This window comes from Periplaneta americana, chromosome 4 (genome assembly GCF_040183065.1).
Source record: "Periplaneta americana isolate PAMFEO1 chromosome 4, P.americana_PAMFEO1_priV1, whole genome shotgun sequence".
Lineage (NCBI taxonomy): Eukaryota > Metazoa > Arthropoda > Insecta > Blattodea > Blattidae > Periplaneta > Periplaneta americana.
Window position 1 is genome coordinate 42,507,396 of NC_091120.1, and position 18,497 is coordinate 42,525,892.

The 18,497-nt window shown below is 34.5% G+C and overlaps 2 protein-coding genes across 4 annotated transcripts in view; one reads left to right on the forward strand and one right to left on the reverse strand.

Annotated features, from left to right (window-relative positions):
* Positions 1-6,489, reverse strand: part of Oga (O-GlcNAcase) — a 64,775-nt gene extending 58,286 nt beyond the window's left edge. For all 3 annotated transcript variants that reach the window (XM_069823255.1, XM_069823254.1, XM_069823252.1), the window contains exons 1-3: positions 6,173-6,489; positions 3,864-3,915; positions 2,701-2,810 (exon numbers count right to left, since the gene is read on the reverse strand). In XM_069823255.1, coding sequence (XP_069679356.1) covers positions 2,701-2,810; positions 3,864-3,915; positions 6,173-6,248 — 238 coding nt within the window. In that variant the 5' untranslated portion in view covers positions 6,249-6,489. The remainder of the gene's footprint in view (positions 1-2,700; positions 2,811-3,863; positions 3,916-6,172) is intronic.
* An 807-nt stretch (positions 6,490-7,296) lies between these two features.
* Positions 7,297-17,940, forward strand: lost (methenyltetrahydrofolate synthase domain-containing protein lost). The gene is made up of 7 exons (XM_069823256.1): positions 7,297-7,537; positions 7,653-7,876; positions 7,971-8,175; positions 9,277-9,389; positions 10,741-10,931; positions 13,711-13,981; positions 16,749-17,940. The coding sequence occupies exons 1-7, from the start codon at positions 7,513-7,515 to the stop codon at positions 17,109-17,111; spliced, it is 1,392 nt and encodes a 463-aa protein (XP_069679357.1). The 5' UTR covers positions 7,297-7,512; the 3' UTR covers positions 17,112-17,940.
* Positions 17,941-18,497: the final 557 nt, after the last annotated feature.

Consider the following 18,497-nt stretch of genomic DNA (forward strand, 5'->3'; position numbering starts at 1 on the left):
GTTAGGTTAGGTTTTATATGTATCTGCTTCATTGATCTATCGTGTTATTTCCGTTATTTTCATTTTTGTCTTTTTCGTGAATAGAAGTAAAAAAAGAATGAGATAAACACATTACTACTGCTATTATTATTATTATTATTATTATTATTATTATTACTACTACTATTTTCTCTCTCTCGTTTCCATTATTGCCTGCTCTTCAGGAACATTTTGAATGCCAAATGTTTCTACAATGCAAAACAAAATAGGCCTAATAGTACCAGTATGAGATCTCTTTTCATGGTGCGGTTATGACTGCACATGAACTAGAGACAGTAAATGTATTGCTTACCGGCGTGAAAATATATATTACTGGTATCAAAACAGTAATGATTATATCAACATCAAGATAAATCTCATTTCAAAATACAGGTAGTCAACAAAAATCAAAATCATTTTAAACCCAATATAATTATGGAATCTGCTTAGAAGGCAGGCATGTGAAGTCTCTCAATGCTAATTTAAGATAATTATGCCTACATTAGATTGAAGTTAGTTTAATATTATTTAAGTTAACAAATTCGTTTCAGTAATAAAAAATAGGTTATATAGGCATATCTACCTACATATCACTTCATCGAATTGAGGTTATAAATATACGAATGTTACTACAGAAATACCTGAACTATAATATTATATATATTAATGTATGGTACACATCTGTAGCATAGAATTTTAATGCAGTCAATAACTGTATTATTGGAGGCACTGGAAAACGTCTATTATTCGTTTTTGTCAACCAGTCATCGAAAATATAAGCAATCTCAATAAGTTTCTTTATCAAATCGTAACCGTTTTTTTTAAATTCTATATCATTATAAAATTCCACGGGATTGTCTTTAGGCCTATCTCTAATTTGTACATTGTCCACTAATTGTGGCATCTCTTCCGCACGTTCTAATAATTCGACAACTTCCATTTTTATACAAAGTGCCACTTTCGGCTCAAAGTGTGGTCGGAACTACACTTTCATCCAAAGTGTCGACTGTGCAACGGAAAAGTGATACTTTGCATCTTCCAAAGGACACTTTAATCGAAAGTGTCGACTATGAATACCAGCCTAAGTCTCGGTCTCCCCAAAGGTCTGTTTCCCTCAGGTCTCTCAACTAACTCAACTAACACATTATAGCCATTTCTGGATTCACTCATATGTGATACATGCCCTGCCCATCTCAAACATCTGTATTTAATATTCCTATTTCTGTTAGGTGAAGAATACAATGCGTCCAGTTGTGTTGTGTAACTTTCTCCATTCTCCTTTAACTTCATCCCTCTTAGCCCCAAATATTTTCCTAAGCACCTTATTCTCGAACACCCTTAACCTCTGTTTCTCTCTCAAAGTGAAAATTAATTAACTGCGGCAATAACTTAATGACACTTTTTTTTTATTACGAGATTTTATGTATACAACTTTTAACAATTGCGCATCTTTAAATAACCCAAAAGAATTTACCAATAATAAAATTACTGATGAAAGAGTGGCATGACATAAGTCATTGTCAATCAATATTCTGTCATCAACCCAGACCTGTTGACTGGAAGATCCAATGAATATGATCTATAGCTAGAGGTAAGAGTGCCTTTATAGCCCGTCTTTATAATATAATTTTAACCTTAAGTGGTTTTAGCACAAGTGCGTATTATATTCGCCAGTAATTTTTTTCTGAACTGCAGGATAAAAAAAACTGAGGTGCACATTATATCCCACGGTGTATTATATTCAAGTAAATATGGTAGAAACTGTCATTAAAATCTACAGATGTATCAAATAAAATTGTCAAAACATGCTAAATAGCACACAATTTTTAAAAAATATGGTTATAAAATCCTTAGGTACACTCAACTTTTAACTCAGTAGTGAAGCACGGATATGAGAAGAAACAGAAACGTTCCGGGTAACATTTACTTCAAAAACTAATAATACATATTATAAGAAGAAACAGAAAAGTTTTAAGTATTTACTTCAAAAACTAGCATTCTATTCATAGGCAGTATCCATGTATGTTTGATGAAATAGAAATAACAATAACTATTCTTAAATATCTCGTTTATTAAAATTTGGCAATTGTAATTAATCACTTTTCTCACTATTGCCCAACATCATCATCAATATGTGTAAAAAAAAATACAATGGAATTCATCATATCGAAATTTCAAAAATAAAAATAATTAATTCATTGGTGAAGGAAACCGTGAGAATCAAATATGTGACCATGGACCGTGTTGTAATAACTGAGTTATCATAGAACATGAAAGTTATTGCCTTCAACTTGTTAAAAATTTAGGAATCTGTATTGTAAACGTTCACTTACTCCAAAGAGTATTTTTCATGTTAAAACTTTGTATTCCAGTAAAAACATTATTTAGGAATGGCACAATTATATATCTGGTTAGTTTTTAACATGCAGAGATATCTGAAACATCAATTTTAGATGCGAACTGTCCATCAGTCTCGACATTTAGCAACGGCAGCAACAGTAGCAACAATAACTTGTACTTACTGGACATATTCCTAAGCTTCGCCAAAGAAATCATAACACATCTATGTACATTTTTTAAAAAATCGTATTTTCTACTCTAACGATTTTAAATGCTACCAGTACAGAAGAAATTGGCAATATTACTAATTAATTTTGACACTTCTAAATTTTCTAAAGTTACCTGTAAGATGCTCTGCTTCTTCCACTGTATATAATTCCCGCCAGTAGGCACGATGTTTGTAGTCATCCTTTGGTGCATAAAGATAAGAATCCATTCCCCATTTCTTCAACCTAAAGACAAGGAAATATTTTTGTTCCACTAGTATCTATGAACAGTATAGGGACAAAATAGATTTATATTCTGCCAGTCAATTTAAAAATAAATATACCTAGCTGCTTGGCAAGATTCACTCAGACATCGTCTAAATTAAAGAGCATTTTAAAACTTGTCACAATTCAAAGACATTTTCAAATAGCTATTCAACGACACTGTATCAACTACACAGTTGTTTATACTTCACCACCAGCATAAATAAGCCTTCAATTACACATGGCTTACATTGATACAAGTATATATATATATATATATATATATACACACAATACACACACACACGAAATAGATGCTAGAGTACATAGCAGTTACTGGTAATATTAGTATCAGTTGAATGTGTTTTACAAAGATGACTTTTGACGAGATAAGTCAAAAAATTTGCCATGCGATTGCCGGACATTCGCCTTACAGTTGGGGGGAAAAGCCTTCAAAAAAAACTCAAGCAAATTTTTTTATTGGGTTATTTTACGATGCTCTATCAACATCTAGATTATTTAGCATTTGAATGAAATGAAGGTGATAATGCCGGTGAAATGAGTCCGGGGTCCTGCACCGAAAGTTACCCAGCATTTGCTCTTGAGGGAAAACCCCAGAAAAAACCTCAACCAGGTAACTTGCCCCGACCAGGATTCGAACCCGGGCCACCTGGTTTCGCGACCAGACATGCTGACCGTTACTCCACAGGTGTGGACCTCAAACAGATAATTACCCAAGTGAGATTCAAAATCATACTCAAGCACAGTGTTAGAGTACAAGTCCATTTTGCTAGCCCCTGAGCTACACCGGTGACATTATAGCAAGTCACTAATTCCAAATTTATATACTTATTTGTGGCTTCTCCCCTGTTTGAGTAGCAAAAACAAAATACGTTATTTAAAATGAGAAATAGATTTAATTGTATCTTATAAAATGCTCCTGTTATTAATCGAGAAAAGTATCCATTATAAACTTTGCCATGAAGCCATAATCTGTGATGTGATAACCTATTTCAATAAATATTTCCAACTTACTTCTGAAATAAATCCTTCCTCTGTTCTGTAGTCCAAGGTCGTCCATAAAAACCTGAAAATATGAACACTTCATTCAGTATCTACACAATACAGGATGACATTTGAATTAATCTCATACCCTTGTGTTTCATTCATTAACATTAGTTCATCTGAGAGATATACAGTCAGTTTCACTAATGTTCAGATTTTTCTTCACGACTTGCAAATTTACAACTGTCAATATTCTACTTATTTACTTACTGGCTTTTAAGGAACCCAGAGGTTCACTGCCGCCCTCACATAAGCCCGCCATTGGTCCCTATCCTGAGCAAGATTAATCCATTCTCTATCATCATATCCCACCTCCCTCAAATCCATTTTAATATTATCTTCCCATCTACGTCTCGGCCTCCCTCAAGGTCCTTTTTCCCTCTGGCCTCCCAACTAACACTCTATATGCATTTCTGGATTCACTGGATTCGCCCATACGTGCTACATGCCCAGCCCATCTCAAACATCTGGATTTAATGTTCCTAATTATGTCAGGTGAAGAATACAATGCGTACAGTTCTGTGTTGTGTAACTATCTCCATTCTCCTGTAACTTCATCCCTCTTAGCCCCAAATATTTTCCTAAGCACCTTATTCTCAAACACCCTTAACCTATGTCCCTCTCTCAAAGTGAGAGTCCAAGCTTCACAACCATAAAGAACAACCAGTAATATAACTGTCAATATTCTACTGTCCCTTTAAATTAAGAACAAATAATTTTACAAACTATCAGTTCAATGATGCCTTATTTTATATATAGAGTGGTATTCAAGAAAACCATACATGTTCCGGAGAAGCAAAGGTTATTGTACAAAACTGTCTGGTTGATAGTAATACCAAGGATCATGTACGTATCAAACACATTTGTTGAAAATAGATGCTTCATGTTATGTAAGAATACAACTGTAAAAATAAGTATGATAGAAGATACCCAAAATAATTAATAGCTGAAGAAGAAGGAATATAATTTCAAGCCCATTGGAAAGGCACAGTGAATTTCACAGGAAGAGTACAAATACACAATTTAAAATGAAATTATATAAGCGTTAAATTAAAACGACTTGCATAACAAGAAGTAATATGAGAAAAGACATTATCGAATGCATGCATAGCTATTATGTTATACGGAGTGTCTGACAAGTCTCACGTCATAGAGTAAATTATATGTGCTCAATATGAGCGCCTCCAAGTTCATAACATGTCTGGAAGCGAAACTTCATGCTATTGAGAATGCAGTGTAACACATCAGCGATGGTTTCACGACACTTTTCTTCGATCCGTGTTTGTAGATGTTACAGATCACGAATCTTCACTTCATAGATCTTTTCCCTCTGACAACCCCATCAAGCAAAGTCAAGGTGGTTTAAGTCTGGCGACCTTGGAGACCATTCTCTGGGTCCTCTGCATCCTATCTACCAATTACGTAAGTTCTCGTCGAGCCAACTCCGTACACTACAAATTTTCTATTGCCTATGATGCGGAACTTGTTGGACATCCTGTAGTTAAGCCATTTTAGCAAAATAAATTCACTAAATTCTTCTAATATTGTATGTTAGAAAAACATACTCTAAAAATGCCAACTGAGTAATACTTCAATGATAAGATGACAGAGAAATTAGACCTACATGAACCGAAATCCCATCTTCAAATATGATTTGTAGATTTGACAAATGTGAAACTATGAATGATTACAGAATGAAAACTAGCTCTTTTACATTCATCAACTTGTCTTGAGTATGGCTGGCAAAACCCTTTCAAGAAATGCATATACCAACATGAAGCGGCTGCAGCGATCAGTGACAGCTTAGGTATGGTTTGTTTAGACGTTTGGTACGCGATGCATAAGCCTACTTTTTTGGTATTAGGTACGTAGATAGCTATCCCGCCGATATCCCTCCCCAGAGCACTCGACAAACCACAAAAAAATCTGCTCTTTTTAGTATTTTTTGATAATTGCGAGGTCAAAGATAAACTTCAGTTTACAATTTCTTTCTTTCCCCTCTACCCCTACCAGTCCTACCTCATACACAGAAAATAAATTGCTGGCACTGAACAGTACCTTTTCGTGATCCGCATTCGACAAACACTAACATATCTGCTCTTTTCAGATAAATTGTTGGCAATGAGGAAGCCGTACATAAAGTTTTCCCCCAGTGTTTTAATGACGTGTTATCTTGAAAAATAAACATTCCAGAATTTAAATAGTAATAGTATTATTTGTAGAAAAATATGCATAAATTTAATTACACACTAATAACACCTCTAATACGATGCCTTTACCTTCTACAACACCACAAATGAAATTGCCATTCTTGGTATGTAGATTGTCAACTGGAGGACTCTTGTCATCCGCCATCTTTTTATCACATTCACTACTAGGCTTCGGCGTCTTCTTCAATATCGTCTTAATCTATATGTCTGTTTGTGTACTAACAAATTTTTAGAACACACTATACCACAGCACGTTAAAAAATCCTCAGCAGTTTCATTACTGCACAGAATTCTTCTGTGTTTGATGAAAACGACATAAATGAAGCTGAATTTCACTAGGCCATTGACTACAACATTGACTATCTTATTATAGACCCGCAACGCCCAATATGGTAACGCTACGACTGCGGTTACGACCTCTATCTACTAGCTAAAAAAGGAAAGCGAATGAAAATATAGGGTTGTGTTGGTAGCTCTATCAATTCTGCGTGAAGTACAAACAGAAATTATGAGTAATAGGAAAATAAAATGTCATTCATATTATAAAATGAATGACAGAAAGCACTTCTAGGTCTGCAAATGTTATATTTATAATAAATATATAAGATTAGAAGTGAAACTGTTTTTATAGAGAATACCAACATTTGAGAAATTGGGGAAGTACCTGTTTAATAATTGGCAATTGTGAACTTGTCAAAAGTGTAAAATTAATACATTCGAAATTACATAATCTTTATTGTAGAAAGAGAATGTTCACATTGTATTATATAATATTTGTTGCGTTCCTGATCTTTCCATACACTTAAGAAACTGTAATATCAATGTCATTTTGACAAGTGTAAAGAAGAGTATAAGATACAAAGATGTATTACTCTCCACCTATATTTCGAGGAGGTTTTTTAACTTTTTTTACCAAAAATATATATTATGGCGACCATCCCAAGCGTAATACTATATAATGTTAAACATTTAAACCACTTGTAATTTGATTATTCTTTTAATTTTGCAGAATAACGTTTCTGTTTTTCGTATTATGAAAGGAGAAAAAGTGTGTTATCTTCATTAATAACTTGACAAACAATGTAATACCGGTAAAACAGTTTGCCAACATTGAATAATAACAATCACGAATGATGATCATAAAACATATATTCATTATACATTATTAAATCAATTTAGAATTATCAAATAGTTTACACTATTTACGGAAAAAATCATCAATGAGTTTAATTTTAACATTTCCACCAGTTGCGTTGCTCTCATACTAGGTTCAGCTTGTTAATGTTGGTCGAATTTGAAGTATTACATATGTATTCTATTTTTACAGAAAGCTGAAGTTGAAAAAGACCAGAGAAGTTAAATGTACGATTTTGTTACCTGAAATTATTGTTGTGATTACATCCAAAATTATGATTGCAAATGAAGAACCGTTACGTAGGTGCTATGCGAATAAATTTTACAGATATTAAAGTAATCATATTTTAAAAATAATTGGTCATGAATTTCAACAACTAGGCTAAATTTAATAATTTTATTACATTTATTTCAGCGGACGAGGTGACGAAGCAAGGTATTCGCAAAAAGGTATGGGATTATTTGGAAAAACATAACTTGTCACTCTTTCCTCGGCCTGTCCATGGTCGCATTCCAAATTTCAAGGGTTCTCAGGAGGCAGCTCAGAAACTGTCGGAGCTTAATGTTTTTAAACATGCTTCTACTGTCAAAATCAACCCGGACAAACCCCAAGAAGCTGTTCGTTTCTTAACTTTAGAAGTAAGTATGAGCTTCATATTATGGGGAAGTGTTTTAAATACTTTCCTTTGATTTTAGATGGAAAAATAATTTGTCAATTTTTTCTTAAATTTAGGCAAGGAAAAAGTTACTGGTACCAATTCCAAGCTTACGCTCGGGGTTGTTTCAACACGTAGAACCTCCATCAGATGCTTCAAAACAAGAACTGAAGGTAGCAGCTTCTCGTCGAGGTTTAGAACAATGGGGTAAACCTGTTGGGCTTGATGCCAAAGTAAAAGTGGATCTTGTGGTCTTAGGATCCGTTGCTGTTTCAAAAGAAGGTAACTAACTAAACATAGATTACAACACACAAAAGAAAAAATTCTAAATTATGATTTATTTAACGACACTCGCAACTGCAGAGATTATATTAGCGTCGCCGGTGTGCCGGAATTTTGCCCCGCAGTAGTTCTTTTACATGCCAGTAAATCTATTGACATGAACCTGTCGCATTTAAACACACTTAAATGCCAGCGACCTGGGCCGGAATCGAACCCGCAACCTCGAACATAGAAGACCAGCACTATACCAAGTGCACTACTGAGGCCGACCACACAAAAGATTATTAGCATTAACTTATAAGCACTTTTGGAAAGTGGAAGTTGTGGGTAACAATTTTAAAGTCAGTGTTTAAAGATGCTAAGATACTTGCAATCTGTAGTGCTATACCATATAGGCTTACATTGATAGTCCATATTATGTCTTTGTATTTTTCCAGAAAAGCTACATCATTGGAGGCACAATTTTCTTTTGCTTTAGTGGCTTTTGTGAGATGTATATAGGACTGGTGATAAACAAGTGGTTTTAGTTTGCAGCCACAAATACTTTCAACATAAAAATCCTTTGATATTTGCCTATGTACTCTAATGCACTGTTGTAACCCCCCCCCCCCCCACTTGTTACTAATTATCAACATAACATGCGAGAGATACAGGACGAATTATTAGGGAAATGGTTAGTTCCCTAGTATTGTGTCCTGGACCCCGAGTGTTATATTCGTAACAAATAAGGGGGAGGCTACAACAGGGCATTAGAGTTTGAGTTGATAATCTTTTAACTGTTGAAAATGATAAAGTTGACATGGGGAGAATAGCCTATAAACTCAATTAGCTTACTTTCTCCAAGTGCGCGCAGTTGTTTCGTAAAACAGTATCTTATTTCAAGTAAGTTTTCATATCATTGCAGTTAGTATGGGCAGTTAATTTTTTCTATTCATCTGTGTGCGCAGTTTCCTTATAATCCTAAGTATATTCATAAGGCATATTAGTAATGTCAAGTCCTTTTGCTTAATCAAAAGACAACAAAGGAAATTGTATATATTTTTATATGACTTTGTCTCTTGCAATTTCTTGTTTTTCTATCGCAACTGTTACCTATTACAGGATATAGAATAGGCAAAGGAGAAGGTTATGCTGATCTAGAGTTTGCAATGATGATGAAGATGGGTGCTGTGAGTCAGGAGACTATAGTTGTTACAACTGTGCATGATTGTCAGGTAAGTAATACGTGGAGCTTCTGAAACAACCAATGTTATAGTCTCAGATTGACGATTTTTTTGTAGGAAACTGGTCCCAAACAGGTATAGAACTATAGGTTAACAACTGGAAAAACTCCGTTGTAGGAGGTTACTAAACCTTACCGCTGTGCCGGAGCCAGAGTCTGGAGTTTCCCTTCATTAATCTGAACCATTGTCACTACTGATTCACAAGTCATCTGGTGCATCACTGCTATCAGTACGTGCTACTATTGGCTGACAATTAGGAAGGAGGAGGTGAATAGTATATATTGTGTCACTCTTTAAGATTGATGCATGCGCAGACCAATGGAGTTTTCTAAGTTGTTCCCCTATAGCAGGGAACCTTTGGTAGTTCAATGTCACCCAAACTTTACCCTTACTCAGCTTCCTGACCACAACTAATGAAAGTCCAAGAACTAAAAACTTGTTTCAGAGCACATACAACTCAATTTGCACGTTACTTCAATGTTATAGTTGTATTTACCTTAGAAAAATACAACATACACATATTTTACAATAACTTTTATTCGAAACTTGTAAATTATTATTCTTTACTTTATCTGGATTAGGCTCCAGGACAAGCAACACCCTCTTGGGATGCAAAAGAAATATTATAATATTAAGTCATCATAGGAAAGTTGGCAAAGGAAGACAATTCGATTTTATTGTAAATGGTGTTATAGGTTTTCATATTACCCATTTTTACTGGATACTACATGTTTCCAGATCCTACTTTCAGTCCCCATTTAAGTATTCCTAAAGTAGGGTACAAAAACCACCTGTTTGTGTATACAGTACAATTATTTTATTTTATTATCTGTGCTGGCATACATAGAACAAAATTCTAAGCATTTCTTTCTGGTTATCAATCTTTTTACTTCCTTTAGTTAGCCAACTATTACTAACAATACTACTTTGCCATTTTTGCACATAATGCAACTGTCAAAAAGTATTTTCATTGTTAAAATGGGACACAGCCCTGCCATCTATCCACAGTATGCGGAACTTGAATCACGCAAGTGAAGTGGGTAGGCATTAGATACACACATATTCAGTAGGCTGATGAGCGAAATACGTATGTTCAACGCTGGAACTGTAAAGTTATTGTTAATAGTTTTGTATTACACGTATAATGCTATGATATCAATGTAGGTAAGAGATTTTTTTAATAAAGTTCGAGACAGTGAGAAATATGTAAAATGGGAATGATAAATAAAATTTGCTTTGAATTTCCCCACTTTTTAGTTCTAAAATTAAGTAACCCTATGGTGTTGTGATCAGTGTTAGTTGTTTTTAAAATATCTGATTATTATTTCTGTATCCTGCTTAGGTGTTTGATACATTACCAGCTCAACTCTTCAAGGCACATGACGTTCCTGTAGATATCATTATTACGCCAACTCAAGTTATTGAAATAAGTGAAAGGCTACCTAAACCAACTGGCATCATATGGAGTATTTTGTCAGAACGAAGACTGAATGACATACCAATTCTGCAGATACTACGAGAAGCAGAGTTGGGGTGAGCAGGGAGTCAAGGTTACGTTAGATCATTTGTCTGAGTATTTATTAAGCTCATTTTGAATTTTTTATGTAACTTTTCTAAGTTTAAGTTGACTTTTAGCCAGCACTGTTAGCTCAGGCAGTAGTGTGTTTGCCTGATCATTCAGAGTTGTGCTAAAGTTAACTAATCTTTTGTTTTCGATCATAATATATTATAAAGATCTGTCTAGACAATAGTGGCTCTTTTCTACTTATACAGAAGAACCCCGATTATCCGAACTAAAGGGGGCGAACCTGTTTCAGATAACACTTTTTTCGGATAATCCATGGGTACTGCTTAACACCTACAGCATCAAGGAAATGAATTCACGCGGAATCAGTTGTCACCTCTTATTCGGAAATGAATGGTTCCAAAATTGTTCGAGTAGGGAATATGTGAAACAAAAGGTCCTACGTAAACAAAGAATAACTTTCACTTGGCGAGACCAACATACACCTGCTAGCCGCTATGAGCAGACTTGTCTATCGACTGCATTCCTTAAAGGGCATTCACCCTTATTTGTAGCATTTATATGGGGTAAGAATAAAACAGTAGCTGTGTTACCGTCATGCATTGACATACCTTTGGAATATAAGACGTAGTTATATTTTAGACAGTATTTGTGTCAAAAAAATAGAGATGTCTTTTTACTCCACCCTTTCGGTTAAGTGAAGTTCGGTTGAATGGGGTTTTACTGTAAGTATCTTTCTCTGCTATGAAAATTACGTATCAACATAAATTGCACATGCTAACTATTATTTCACATAGTATTTTAACTTTTAAACTGTCCACCACTGTGGAGTAACAGCATGCCTAACGTGAAACGAGTGGGTCCGGGTTTAAATCCTGGTTGGGACAAGTTATCTGGTTGAGGTTTTTTCCGAGGTTTTCCCTCAACTCTTTAAGAGCAAATGCTGTGTAACTTTCAACTCTGGACCCTGGACTCATTTCGCTGGCACTATCACCTTCATCTCATTCAGACACTAGATGACCATAGCAGTCGATAAAGCATCGTAAAATAACCAATAAAAAAACTTTTAAACTAATAATGAAATGGTCTACCATTAGTAAAGATTGGTATATTCATCAAGCATATATGCATTATGATGATGATGATGAAATGGAAGTGCGAAGTACATAATATAAAATTTTAAAACATCCTGTGGGGTATTAAATTCATGCATTCGCTCTGCCCCAGTGTTTATTTTGTTCTTTCTAAGGGAAACAGTTTGAAGTCATTACTGTTGCAAACCTATTGTTGAAACTTCCAGAATGTTTCAAAGGTTTAACACATTACTTAGTTTCAGTTTGTTCTCTTTAAGCTTCATTAGTTCTTGCCTTTATATCGATGGCCCAGAACCAGACTGTTCCAAGTCCATTCTACTATTTCTTTTTTTTTTTTTTTTTTTTTTTTTTTTTCAGAAGAACTATTTTAAGCTCCTGACATTCAAAGTTTCATGAAACAATTTGGAATAGCTTCATAGTAACCTTATGGAGAGGAATATTTATAATTTTGTTTGATTCATATCAAACTGGAACAGATGAGAACTGGAACACAATGAAATACAGATTTCTTTCTTATAAAAAGTTGGACTTAGAACAGTCTGGTTCTCAGCCATCAATATGTTGTAATTCTATATACTCTAGTTTCTTCTTAAATTTTTAATGTATAGCTTTCATCTTAGGTGAGATAACAGTACATATACTGTATGATACAAGTCACTTGACAAATAGAAGAATTAGTTAACACATTTATTTTCTTTGAAACAGAACTCTTAATAATTACATTTTTTTTTTTTATCCAGTGCCACCAGGTTGTCTTTCGACATATCTGGTCTTCTCTCCTGGCTGTGGCTTAGTTGTAACCCACTTCTGAGGTTGGGGCACCTGGAAGGCGGAGTTACATTACCCCGATGATGTGATAGGATGATTATGATAATGTGGTGCCAGGAGAGGTCTTAAATCTAAACTTAACCTAAATTCCAGACCATGGACGAACACAGGAATAATCCCCTTTAAGGAAAAATTCCTCTGCTCTAACCGGGAATCGAACCCAGGACCTCATGAACTATAGCCAGAAGCTCTGACCACTAGACCATGAGGCTCTAAAAACATTTTATGAAATATAACACATTATTACATTATTCTCAGGTAAAAAGACTTGGTGTATATATAAAAGACATAAAAATTAGCGTATGATTCCAGCTAGACCACTACAAATTATGTCATAATGGTTCACCAGAAACTCAATCAAATTTTGGTGTACACTGGATTGTATGACGTGAACCTTGGCCATGATCTCAGCAATTTTCAAAGCTCACACCTCTTGAATTTTTCCTAAGGGAGTGTCTGAAACAGCACATTTTCGGACAGGGCCAGAATTTATAGACTACTTGAAACAAGGATTGAATTAAACACTATCTTGAAGTAAATGGAGCACATTTTAAACATTTGTGGTAGATATATCGACATTTTGGTTGCACTGAGAACACGAAGTCTTTAGGTATAAACCAAGTCTTTTTTACATGAGAATAATATAATAATATTGTGTTGTCTTTTACAGAAAAATTTTTGTTACGAGTTTTGTTCCTTAGAAAATAATTTATTATGCTTCAGCATTGATGAGACATTTTTGATACTAGCAAATAACTGAAAGCACATGATTATTTATTTTGACATAGATTTATCGTCATAAAATAATAATTTTACATATCTTTATTCTTCTTGTATGGCTCTTCATAATTTTTTTTATCCATAGGGAAGGCAAAGACTGTTCACTAAAAGAAGTTGACTCAGATACTGAAGAACACTTACGAGGGGGTGTTGGGAGAAATCGCTTCAGAAAACGTATTCAGCCAAACAGGTCAGCAGAGGACGGCTGTGTTGAACAGAATCTGTCTGCCATGGATGGAAATAATATTCAAGGTGCAAGACCCACACGCATGTTCCGTCGCCGTCGCAATAGTGCCAGAAAACAAGCGTCATCTGTGCCTAAAGACGGAAGTGTGGAAGAAGCCAATGAAATTGAGGTATGAAATTTATAATTTCGCAAAGGTCATGGAACATGCAGAATGTCAACATAATTTAAAAGATTACAATTAGAACTCAAATCCAGCTGAGAGCAATGAAGTTTAGATTGAAACAATCCTAAGTGAAGGTTCCATCAGATAAAGAAATACATAGTTGTTACATGTAAAAAGAGTCAATATCCTATACTCAGTCTCACTAGTATTTCATTTTCATCCCGTAGTAACAAATGTATGATGATGATTGTGTAGAAAATAATGGAAAATTGTGAATTCAAAATCCCACTGTTAGACATTCTTTCACTTATAATAGTTAGAACCTGGATTTTTACGAGGTGTCGTAATGTGATATAAGTAAAGTAGTACTTCCATTATTATCGAAATTCTACTAATTTTCACTTTTGCCAGATCATGTTAGTAACTTAGAAATTCTTGCCCAAAATGAAATACCAAACCCCGTAATGAAAGTAGTTTATTATTTGTAGAAAAATAATTTAATTACAATTCAACCTGAAACAATAGTATCAGAATAGTGATCTATAAATTGTGCAGTACGATAGGGCTGCCCATTAACGCCATTACTTTTCATTATTTATATCAACGCCATTATCAGACATTGGATATTAACTGTATATGGAAATTCAGTATAATAACTCCCTCGATAAAGGCTGACTCAAGTCATTTCTTGTGAAATATACTGCATTGAAAATGAACGAACCAAATTTTCAAGGAATAAAATATTTTATATGCGATGTCCGTCGCACTGACCACATTATCCCATCTTTCCAAACTCTAAACTGGCTACGGCTTAACGAGTATAGAAATTTTCATTCTCTTGTTCTCCTTTTCCAATTCCTTCACACCTCGACACCTACCTACCTTGCCTCCCATTTCAGTTACCTGTCATCATATCATAAACTCTTCACACGCACGCAAAATAGCCGCATACTAGCCATACCAACACATAAGACATCATCGTATTCATCATCATACACAATCTCGCTCTCACGCTTGTGGAATACCCTACCCAGTGACATCAAAGACTGTCGGAATTTAGTAGCATTCAAAAGCAAACTTATTAAGCATTTTCTTACTGCGTAAAGTAGGTTTAATTTTTACTTGATTAATAAAAAAAAATGTTTCTCTCTTATTAACTTTTACAATAAACTGTCTAGCTTTTATTAATCAGTTCATCTTTTAGTACTTTGATTTTTATTGTATTTGTAAATTTAATATTAATTGTAATTATAATTGTAATTGTATTCTTAATATTGTAGTTGTAATCCCCTGGTAGAGGGGAAGAGAAGGCCTGATGGCCTTATCTCTACCAGGTTAAATAAATAAATAAAATAAATCATTTGGATTAGTACCGTATTTACTCGAATATAATATGCACTCCAATTTTTTATTCTAAAATAAAAAAAGAACTGGCGAATATAGTACACACCTGTGCTAAAAACCACTAAAGATTAAAATTATATTATCAAGATGGGTTATAAAGGCACCCTTATCTTTAGCTATACATTACATTCATCCTCACTTGCAGTATCAGAACTGGAACTTCCAGTCAGCAAATCTGAGTTGATGTCAGAACATTGCTTGAGAGTTACTAACATCATGCCACTCTTTCGTCAGTAATTTTATTGTGGCAATTCTTTATTACGTCATTACCATAGTTAAAAATAATATTCGTATTAATAATGATACTTACTTACAAATGGCTTTTAAGGAACCCGAAGGTTCATTGCCGCCCTCACATAAGCCCGCCATCGGTCCCTATCCTGTGCAAGATTAATCCAGTCTCTATCATCATATCCCACCTCCCTCAAATCCATTTTAATATTATCCTCCCATCTACGTCTCGGCCTCCCTAAATGTCTTTTTCCCTCCGGTCTCCCAACTAACACTCTATATGCATTTCTGGATTCGCCCATACGTGCTACATGCCCTGCCCATCTCAAACGTCTGGATTTAATGTTCCTAATTATGTCAGGTGAAGAATACAATGTGTGCAGTTCTGTGTTGTGTAACTTTCTCCATTCTCCTGTAACTTCATCCCGCTTAGCCCCAAATATTTTCCTAAGCACCTTATTCTCAAACACCCTTAATCTCTGTTCCTCTCTCAAAGTGAGAGTTCAAGTTTTACAACCATACAGAACAACCGGTAATATAACTGTTTTATAAATTCTAACTTTCAGATTTTTCGACAGCAGACTGGATGATAAGAGCTTCTCAACCGAATAATAACACGCATTTCCCATATTTATTCTGCGTTTAATTTCCTCCCAAGTGTCATTTATATTTGTTACTGTTGCTCCAAGATATTTGAATTTTTCCACCTCTTCGAAGGATAAATCTCCAATTTTTATATTTCCATTTCGTACAATATTCTGGTCACGAGACATAATCATATACTTTGTCTTTTCGGAATTTACTTCCAAACTGATCGCTTTACTTGCTTCAAGTAAAATTAATAATGATTCTTATCAAAAATGAATATGAAATTACAAATAAAATATGCACAAAAGAAAACATGAACCTACAATGGCCTTTTCTGTCAGCAGTTTCCCATCATATCTCGTAGCATAAATTGAACGTTAATTTAAATTTGTTCAAGTCTGGAGTGTTTGCGTGCAAATATAATACACATTCCAGTTTTCAAGACAACATTTTTTTGTCAAAAGAGGTGCATATTATAATCGTGTAGATACGGTAATTCAGTAAGACATTATGCCCAAATTCTAAACGAGTTACTTTCATGTGCTTGCAGAATATCGTGGGAGAAGCTAATAGAAAAGAGAAACGACGTCCAATCCGTCCTCGACAGAGACCTGCAATCGAGTTCAGCCTCAGAGTGGGTAACATTGCATCGGATGTCCGCGTCCGTGACTTGAAAGCAGCGTTAGCAGAAAGAGGTGTTAAACCTACAGACATCACTTGGCGAGGGCACAGAGGCTTTGCGTTCCTTCACTTTACCAAAACAGCAACTCCATCAGCTCCTGTAGCTGTTGACAACATTGTGGCCTCCCTCCAGGATCTTAAGCTTGGAACTAATGATGGAGGAGAATTTCTCAAGATCGAACCTGCAAAGCCAATCACTAGAATTGAAGTTACAGATATTAGTTCCGTATAATGACTGTTTTCCCTTTCCTTACTCTGTTGAAACAGGCTTCCCATAACTTAACAGTGTGCCAATAATTATGCATACCGTTTATAATAACTTCAGGGCCTATTTTTCTACTAAATATTAATGCATAGTTGTATATAATGGAATTAATCTTAATTTTTATTGGGACATACCTATTGTGTCTTATTCTGAAAATAAATAACCTTGTTACTTCACACTCAGTTCCACTCTTACAGTTTCTTTTCAGGTACATAATATCATTTAAATTTTTATATTGTAACATTTTGTAGTATACCATACGTTACTGAATAAGTACTTTAAATTTTCATTAAAGTTATATGAAACGTTTCATATTTGTAGTTATAGTTGGGACTTCGTCAAAATCTTTGGCATAATAAATTGTAATGTACAGTATTCAAATCTGAGAGCAAGCTTTCAAAACCTGTGACAGTTGCATGAAATATTTCATGTTATTAATAAAGGCATTACCATTGTTGTGGCATCTTGAATTTTCATAAAATTCTCTTATAAGAGGTGATACTTAGTGCTTTTACAAGTTATGTAAGTTACATATTTAATTTATTTTTGTATATGTCTGCCTGGAAATACGTGTGAATGTGCAGCGTGACAATTACCAGTTTGTTAATAAAATAAATGTAAAATTCTGACAGTTCAGCTTTGGCGAGTAAGATATAAAATACTCATAAGTATGTGTGACATTAAGAGCAGATTTTTTTATTTTTATTTAAAGTTATAATAGACATTTCAGATAATGTAAAGTGCTAACTTATGTTTCTTAGTAATGAAGACCAATAAAATGAATCAATCTCTTTAATCTCTTTCATTTCTCTCTTTTTCTTTCTCCTACATTCCCTCTATGTAGGAGGGAACACGGCCATAACCAAGCTCAGAAGGCTTCCAGATTTTAGTTCTTCATACATACTGACCACCACTGCAGTTACTTACTGATCTTTGGACAATATTTTAACAAAAAAAGCCGCCCTAAATAAGGGTTCGAATAGATCAGCCTACTAATCAATTCATAAAGAATAATCACTAAAAACAATTGTGTGACAATTTGAAAGGAAAAAAAAAAAAAACATTAAGATAAATGATACGAAAACATAGGAAATCATTTACAATAAAAGTTTGTTGGGTACAAATGATTACTAATTATAGCTAAGGATGATTTTAACACATGAGATCCTATGGCATCAATCGTTGCATCAGAAATTTTAAATTGTTTAAGTTGATTTAAAGTTTCTCGTGGAATCGTGCCACGGGCACTGAACATGAGCCCAAAAACTGTCCAATGTGTGATGTGGTATTGTGCTCCAAGATGCTGACAACAAGGCTCATATATGACTTGTTTTTCACGACACACCTCTTGTG